The 9218-nt window shown below is 37.5% G+C and overlaps 1 protein-coding gene across 4 annotated transcripts; it reads right to left on the reverse strand.

Moving 5' to 3' along the window:
* Positions 1-270: 270 nt before the first annotated feature.
* Positions 271-9004, reverse strand: slc18b1 (solute carrier family 18 member B1). Of its 4 annotated transcripts, none has more exons than XR_004106870.2 (14): positions 8811-9004; positions 8511-8653; positions 5349-5444; positions 5183-5256; positions 4166-4313; positions 3793-3949; positions 3551-3687; positions 3338-3439; positions 3166-3257; positions 2276-2371; positions 2104-2178; positions 1858-1951; positions 1120-1206; positions 271-962 (listed from the first exon to the last, which is right to left on the reverse strand). XR_004106870.2 is itself a non-coding variant. In XM_031310274.2 (14 exons), exons 1-14 carry the CDS (start codon positions 8839-8841, stop codon positions 908-910), a joined length of 1347 nt encoding a protein of 448 aa, XP_031166134.1. In that variant the 5' UTR covers positions 8842-9004; the 3' UTR covers positions 271-907. The 4 variants fall into 4 exon arrangements, 2 of the variants coding, with proteins under 2 accessions (XP_031166134.1, XP_031166133.1); XM_031310274.2 differs by having other exon boundaries at positions 1120-1169; positions 8511-8650; XM_031310273.2 differs by having other exon boundaries at positions 1120-1169.
* Between the last annotated feature and the right edge of the window lie 214 nt (positions 9005-9218).

The raw sequence follows: 9218 nt of genomic DNA on the forward strand, positions 1-9218 counted from the left end.
TAATGTTAATGTGTATTTTCATTTCAAAATTCTAACATCAAGATGATAGATTTTTTTTTTTGCGTGACACTTGGAAATTATATTAGAAAACACCTAATGTTTCAACAAGTGGACAACTGGGTAACCTTATGACATTCTGTCTGTCAAATAACATACAGTAAGCAGGCTATGCAGTGCATGATGTCAGCTCAGGTTAACTTAGAACATCATGCCACTTTACTAACTGTACACAGACATAGGGTGGATAGAGTGAGTGAACACACAGGTGGGTGTTTTTCCTTCATATATTTACGGTTTTTATTTAGTGCAAAATAAATCGGTGCAAACATCTTCAAATTGTTCAGTCGGAAAAGAAGGCACAACATACAAAATCACTAACTGGAGTGAAATATGACACAATGCTCCCTGTTACAATAAATTATACTGAATGTTATGAGGCTTACTATGACGGTGCTTATTCCCTTCATGTTACCATGAACGTGGTCAGCAGCTCTTAACTTGTGTAACTTCAACATGAAAGTCGGTTCATGTGATGTAGAAAACTAAGATCATTAATACAGCAGAGCTTTAGAACAAAAGACACATTGAGCTTGTCTGGACTTTCCAGTGGTTGACTATATTCATTCATAATAATTTACAATGTGAAATAATCTATTTAAATTGTACAATCTTAAAGTTCGTACCGCTTTGTTTTTAGGCTTTTAGGCCAATATTTCCATGATCTAAGTAGAAAGCATCACAGTCCCTGCCACACCAAAAATGTGTAACTTTAAAATATATCAAAAAGCTATTGTTAATAATAACAATGGAACCATGTGTATAACTTGGAGGCTGATGCCCAGAGCAGCTGAGACATTAAGATCATGTTTTGTACGGTATGGCGTCCTTCCACATGTTGCTGAGGGCATCATTCAGTCAGGAGAGGAGTGTTTTCATCTGTTCGTAGACTATCTTCTCGAACGCTTCAATTTAAACATAAAAAGGGAGTATTACGCCCAGCATGTTCTTGAAAACTGCACACATTAAGTCTAAATAGCCTTCCACGTAGTATGCAGTATACATGAGGCATCTTAATATATGACATAAATCTGATTATCTTCATTTGAGGTTAATGATTACCTTTGATGTTGCGGGGGATGACACAGATAATACACAGCGAGGAGAAGGGCCTGAGAACAGTGTGGTCATTGAGTTTCATGTGAGTAACTGCCAAAAAAAAGGGAATCACACGCTTCTTTCTCTATCCATCCTCGTGGTGTGTTTAACCCCTGAATGATTACCGGTCTTGGAATAACATTTTTCTACATCCTTAAATAAATGCCACGCAAGTTAAACGGCAACTTTCACAGTCTCATCCTGTCTCTGTCACACTGACATTTTACAGGCTTTTAAATCAGTTGTGTAAACTGGGATCTTTCAAAACAAAAGAACACAACAACAATGCTAATAGGGCTGGGCAATATGGCCGGAATCTTCTATCAGGATATTTGTCATTCTACGATATACATCACAATATAGCATGTTTTCTGGTAATTCAATAAATAAATAGTCTATATGAAATAACATGGTAAAGCTTATTTTTGTATACTCCTGTTTTAAATACTTGCCAAATGAAAAGCACTGAGTGCAAAATGAACATAATGTGCAAGTGTAATAACATAAAGCTTTGTCCAAATGACATCAATTTTGCCGTAACAGAGTTCAGCTGCTGGTTTTTCAACATTGGGATGAAAACAATAGATACCATAGCATTTTGACAATATTGTCATATTGCCCGGACCTTAATGCTAATATGCCAGCAAATGAGAGCTTCATGTGTCCTTTTCTCATGTGAACACTGCACAAACTGATACTTACACCCAAAAGCGCCAAGCCTCCTTGGACCGCAGCTGCCGACTCAAAGCTCAGATGTTGCGTGATAAGGCCACCCACTATTGGGCCATAAAACATCCTTAAAAAAAAAAAATAATAATTACATTTTAAAATCATAATCAAAACAGTCAAAATCAAAGGGCAGGAAATAAGTACCAACCAGTGAGACAATGGATTTCATATCTATGCCATTTAGATGGCTACTGAAAAACACATGGCTTTGGGATTTACCCCATGGACCAAACTGCCCCAAACAGTCCAGACACCATTCCAAGACTGCTTAATCCTTCTTCATATCCTTGTTCCCTACAAAGAAAAAAAAATAATGTTTCACCTTGCATTGTGTGTGTATATATATATATATATATATAAAAAATTTAGTAGCACATGTGAAGCCACTCACTTTGCACATGTGATGATCTCAGGGAACGTGGGGATTGCAGTCATGCCCAGAGAAAACCCAATTACACCAAGCATGATGATCAGCAACCACAGATTACTGCACATACAAACACACACACACACACACACACACACACACACACACACACACACACACACACACACACACACACACACACACACACACACACACACACACACACACACACACACAAAAAAACAGAAAAACATACAAGTTAGTACCGTTAACCTATGGGAATCGGTTTTGAGGCAGCAACACAATACTTAACTGAGTACTAAAGTAACAAAAAAATAGCCGGTGCAACACCGAGGTCTTCTTACTTGATAGTTTTATTACTTTACTGTACGATTAAATAATGCCAAAACACAAAATATTATCTGCTGGTCAAAGCGACTAGAGAAAATCAGTGTTTTATTATAAATATTTGTGGTTACAACCATGTTTTTCCATTTCGGATTGAATGTAGTTTGTGTGCTTGTTTACTCAGACTATTATACATACTATGCATACAAATCATACATGTAGATAATATACTATATGCAAATTCTTTGTTTACTAAAGTATATTGTACGACTGTGTGTGTGTGTGTGTGTGTGTGTGTGTGTGTGTGTGTGTTTGCTTCTTCTTTATGTTGAAGATGGGTTGGGGTGAAGTGGGTTGGCTGGAGGGAAACAAGGGAAATGGGGGGGGGGGATCTGTGGTATTACACTTTGCCTTATGTTACTTTTATGACTTTATGGTGTTTCCCATCCCTTATACAAACAAAAAGCAAATAATTGATCAATAGAATATGCATATTTCCAAAAATGTGGGACTTTTCTTTTAAAGTAGAGAGTCTTTGTTACTTTCCATCTTTACCACATGCTCACCTCGGGATGTGAAGGAAAGGTACGGGACCGAGCATTGAGAAGCCAATGGCTGTGGTGACACCTCCTATCACCATGAACCAAGACCTGGTGGACTGATAAAACACAGGGGATTTACTTCATATGACAAACTTACAATTATGAAAGAATAATCCACATTTGCTTTCATACTCACAGGATATTTATCAGTAAAATACCCAATCAGCGGTGATGCCAGACAGTATGGTAACGACAAACCGAGCATTATGAGTCCCACGTAGCCAGATGAGAGAGTAAACTACATCCAAAAAAGACGGGGGAAAAAAAAAAAAAAAACTCATTCTCACCGCAAAGCTTGATAAACCTTCTTTCCGCAGTAAGTTGACTTTATCAAAAGACAGGACATTACCCTCTCCATAGCAAACAGGGACAAAGAGGCATCCAATAAGCCCAGTCCTGCACTCTGAGTGAATATCACATAGCAGATCAGGACGATTTTCGCTTTGGTGAGAAGTCGAAAGAATGAATCCTTCGAGGGGGCTGAATCTGAGCGGACAGAAGCACAAATTACAGCTCACGGTTCCAATCCGAAAAAAAAATTATTACTTTATTGAAATGACTGAAATATAGCAAATATGTTGAAACCATTACCTATCTTTGGCAAGATGTATATGTTGACTGGAACCATAATCAACAGGAAACATCCAAGAAGCATAAAAGGGACTTCATATCCAAAAGACTGGTAGAACCACCCTCCGACCGGTGGCCCCAGAATAAGACCAAGTCCTGTGAAAATCTCTAAACTACCCTAAAGAAAGAGAATTGCAGCACACTGAAATATGTAAGCAGAATCTAAACATTTCCTCAGCATAACAGCTATTGCTACACATGCCAAGGTAGATATGTATTATTTTCCATGACACTGGGAGAAATGGGAGATACAAAACAACCCTTTTTTGTTTTTCTCGTGATTCTAATGTCTCCTAAACAACATGCCAGTCGCACAAGGGTTGTCTACACTCACCAAAACAGTTGCCACATTGTTTGGGAATATTTTTGCTGTCATGGCAAAAGAGGAGGTCATCGCAGCAGCAAAGCCTAAAGCGTCTATGGACCTCACTACGAAGCACAGGGTTATGAAAACGGGTCCTGCAGGTACCCGATTGAGTAACCTGCGAGAAAAGAAAGTAAAAAATAACAAATAATGTGAAACAAAATAGAAACATTGAAACAAAATGACAAAACGGGCTGTTAGTTTGTTATTAAATAGTCCAACTAAAGACATTACAACTAGTTTTTACACTAAATGAAATCACAAACCCACATTGATCCACATTCAAATAAAGTGGGGAATAACAATACATTCACAAAGACCCATGTATATACTGCCAATACAATACTGTGCTATATGGCAGCTTCTGTCATTTTCTGACCTCGCACTTAAAATTTACCTAATTATGTATATATTTTTTTTTTTACATCTATCTTTAAGGTGAGGCTGGCATTATTCTACATGTTTCTTACTGTCAACAAATCCCATGAAAAGGGGCCCACGATGTCTGTGTTAGTCTGTCTCTCTATACTTTCCCACTTTCCAACCCTGTCTCTGGCTCTCAGCGCTCCCAACTGCCTCCCAACTCTATTCATTCCTACTGTAAGATGTAAATCTGCGTCAAACATGTATTGTTTCACCAAAAAAGGGCCAAATCATTTTATAAAACAGCTTTGTTGGAACATTTTTAATCTGCAGATTCATACACATCTGGTGCTCTACATTATTTATAGCAGCAGGACGGTGTATGTGAATTTGACTCTAAAAAAACGTCAGCTCATTATATTATATTGAAGGGACATGGTGCAACAGTGTGGCTCATTGATGTTTTAAATAGATTTTAAACAATGGAGTTCTTTAGTACAGATATATAACCTGTTTTAAGACTTTACAGACTTCACTGATATGCAGCCAAACACCTCCTAGTTACAAAACTGTGCTTAATGTGTTTCTGTGGCTATCATTATTATCGACAGGACCAACACTTACCCAAACAGAATGGTGCAGCCTGATGAAACAAAAAGCCCCATCACAAGCATAAACTTTGCACCAATTTGGACAATCTGATACAACGACAAACAGAGCGTAAATTACTGTAGATCTGGGCAGTACATCACACTTCATATACTGATAAGAAATAGAGCCATATACTTACATATTTCCCCATTATCAACGAGCCAATGAAATTGCAGGCAGCGTAGCAGCCAAATATGAGACCAATGACAGTTTGACTGGCTCCCTTCTTGACTGCCTGTGTAGAAATATGCATGTAAGGCATTTATTGGTTGATTATTACACACCATCTTAGTAAAAGTAAAGCAACGAATAAGGACATGTAATGTAAAGTGAATAACACAAATAGTCAATAAATGTAAAATATATTGAGATAACAGATGAAAAATGCAGTTATCAGAAAACTGTGTGCTATGAATTAATGCCTCAAATGGTTGATCAGTACTATCATATTTATTACTCCACTCACTGTGGCCTAACCTTTGCTCAGCAGTTATTACACATGGCCTCAGCTGACGTTACATGAGACCAATGAGAATGAGTCAGTCATTCGTTGGCCTTCAGGGAGGCTTTCTGATGTCTAGCACATGATTGCTCATTCATTCCACCCAGAAGACACGACTACTGAGATGTTGAAGGTAACTGGTGATGGCTGCCTGATGTATGAGCTTTACAATGACATGCACCAATGAGCATTACAAATGAATATGGACTCTATCTCCTGAAGGTGACTCATGGCCCTGATTTTACACGCTGACATGTCTTCAGTCCTAGAAAAAAGCAGCTGTAAATATACACAAAAACAATCCATCCTAAAATGGTTTTCATGCTCTTTCTAGTTTGCCTCAAAAGTACAAATATTACTGCATCTTATCTTGAGTAATCTTTGCATATATATATACATATACATATACACACACACATATATATATATATATATATATATATATATATATATATATATATATATATATATATATATATATACACACACACACACACACACACACACACACACATATCCCGGGGAGTAAACTCCCCTAGCTCTGGGGAGTTTACTCCCCGGAGTCCTTATGTTTCTTCTTCGCCCAGAACATCGCCTCGGATTAGGGTGACACCAAGACATGGGTCTTGGGTGCAGCTGTGGCTGTGGACCTGCTACACCCTGCTACGCTCTGCGATTCCCTGCAATGCCCGGCTACGTACTGCTGCGTCCACCGCGTCCACCCATGCTCTGCTGTGCCACGCTACATCCTGTACTGTCATAACCCCAACCGTCAGACACCGCCCACCAAGAGTCTGGGTCTGCCGAGGTTTCTTCCTAAAAGGGAGTTTTTCCTCGCCACTGTCGCAATAGCCACTGCTAATGCTTGCTCTTGGGGGAACTATTGGAATTGTTGGGGCTTTATAGAGTGTGGTCTAGACCTACTCTATCTGTAAAGTGTCTCGAGATAACTCTTGTTATGATTTGATACTATAAATAAAATTGAATATATATATATATATATATATATATATATATATATATATAAAATGATGTGTACTCTTTTATTTAGGGAAAGCATATTAAATGTATTACTGTTGTTTTTCAAGACACATTGCCTTGCTGGTGTACGTTGTCTTGACTTTGCAGTGTTCCTGTTTGATTTTGTCTTGTTTTGACTATTTGACGTTACACATCACTTGTGTGATTTGCATTAGCTAACAGCTTCTAGCAACGGAAACAGAAACAGAAACTGCTAATGCCAGTTACAAATCAATGCTGTAAAATGGAGTTTCATTTTGTAATATGGCTCCCTTTAGAAGAGGTTGAAAATAGTTTTATGTATTAACCATTAAAGCTAACCTATGTAACTTTGCTGAACAGCAGCTACTGTAATGCTATAAAATCAGTGTGGTTTATTTGGTTTATTTGTCAGGGACTGTGCTTTTCTCTTAAATGTTAATGAGCTGGAGTTAGCTTAGAACTAACTTTAACTGTAGCCTGATGGTAAAAAGACACCTCAAAAATGGAATATAACGACAAAATGGTAAAACATGGTGTTAAAACATAGTGTTACAGTGTTAGAGTCAGTACTGTGTGTTTGAAAACTGACTCAGTAGTGTCAGTTACTGAGAAATATTTAGTTTATAATATAAAGTTTCCATTAGCCACCAGACCAAGTAATGCTGTAGCAGCAAAGTCCCTGAGTTTGTTGAATTAAATAAGGATGTTTTATTGCTTATTATTTTAACTTTTCATTCAAAAGAGCAATAATGTATTATTTCTTCTTTTTAAAAGCTACATGGTCTTGCTTCTTTTTTTTTATGATTTACCAGGTCCATACATTACAGTCAATGATAGGTGATAATGACACAAAAATCCATTTTAGACAAATGATGGTCGTATTGGTGTGACATACATTATCTACTATGGGATTATTTTTGTGTCTTTAATTCCAAGCAAAACTTGGTATCAAGTATCAAACAAAAAACACTAACTCAAGCAAAAAAAGTGTCACCTCAAAAGGTAAAACTTCAAACTTGCAAACAAAACATTTGTGTAGTTGTAAACTATTTGTCTTATATTTGTTTGATATTATGTCCTTTTGTTTCCAGTTCCCTCTGCTTCTTTCTCAATGATCAGTCTTTTGCTCTCTCCATCACGTTTGCAGTTCTGCTCCCAGCTTTCTCGTTTGCGCTTCCAGAGTCTTTGTTTGCAATTCTGACACAAAACTCTCGCGTGGGCGGGTCTTACAGGGGTGCGTCCCCATTGGCTAATGAGTGTTAAGGGAAAGTTTGAGTGACAGCTCTGCCTCAGTGCAGGTAAATTAACATTAAGAGACTCAGAGTCTGGTCTGGAGGACACACAAGCCACTCCACGGCGGATTCCTACAAGATTAATAAAGTGTAAGTATTGATTATATATATATATATATATATATATATATATATATATATATATATATATATATATATATATATATATATATATATAGTTAAATAATAAATATAAAGACTCAAATTTAAATTGAATGTCCATCTGAAAAAAGCTTTGCAAAACTTTATAAACCTCCCGCCAAAATGGAATCAAAGATACACAGGACCAGAATATGTGAAAATGATTTGCTTCGAGGCACCCACACTTTCGCCAGCATGCCGAAGAATTTGTGTAGTGCCCCTTTTGGGCTGGAGTACATGGTCTTGCTTTAATAAAAAGCCAGTATTTAAAACTGTATACCCTCTATTAAAGTGTACCCAAATCCTTAAACTATTGTCCCCTTAACATGTCATTTGAACCCTATGTGGGCTTATTTTGTCTTACCTCATTGGGGAAAAAGGGGCCTAATATTGAGTAACAGATCATTGAACTGAAGTTGACAGATGCCATTGATATTAGGGTGAGAGTCTGCTGTCTGGTCATCCTCGGGGGATGATCTGTTGATTCAGCCGAAGTGCAGTTATCTGCTGTGAAAAAAACGGAAATGAGTAAAAGTTAAGGAACAGAAAAAGGGGCATAATAAGATTTGACATCGCTGACTGTAAAGGGCATATCATTCATGATGGAATTAATCGCATTAATTCAGCTGATTTAAAACAGTTTATCTGTAAGGAAGTCACCAACCTGTTTGCTGAAGCTCAACTTGCGAATCCATTTTCAACCCGTATCCAATTATTCAGGACAGAACTTGAGATAGAGATATGGCATAACGACACACATGAAAACCCCAACAGCAGGAACCAGCGCCCGCCTCTGTTCAGCTACTATAAACCACTGTAGTAGAGACAGCTAATAAGTACGTTAGTTAAATGGCTAACGTCAAATGACGCGGAAAACATACTTTCTTTCAAAATAAAAGCCCCTGTACGCAGCTTCCGGTGGCACAAGCGATTCAGTCTTCTACCGGTGCCACCAATATTTGTCATAAAAAGTTAGACTTAATCATAGACCCTAAATATTAGGACTTAATCTTAAAATGATCACCATTGCCTTCTTTATATCTTTTTAATTAAGTAATGTTTTTTATCATTA

The sequence above is a fragment of the Sander lucioperca genome, chromosome 18 (assembly GCF_008315115.2).
Source record: "Sander lucioperca isolate FBNREF2018 chromosome 18, SLUC_FBN_1.2, whole genome shotgun sequence".
Lineage (NCBI taxonomy): Eukaryota > Metazoa > Chordata > Actinopteri > Perciformes > Percidae > Sander > Sander lucioperca.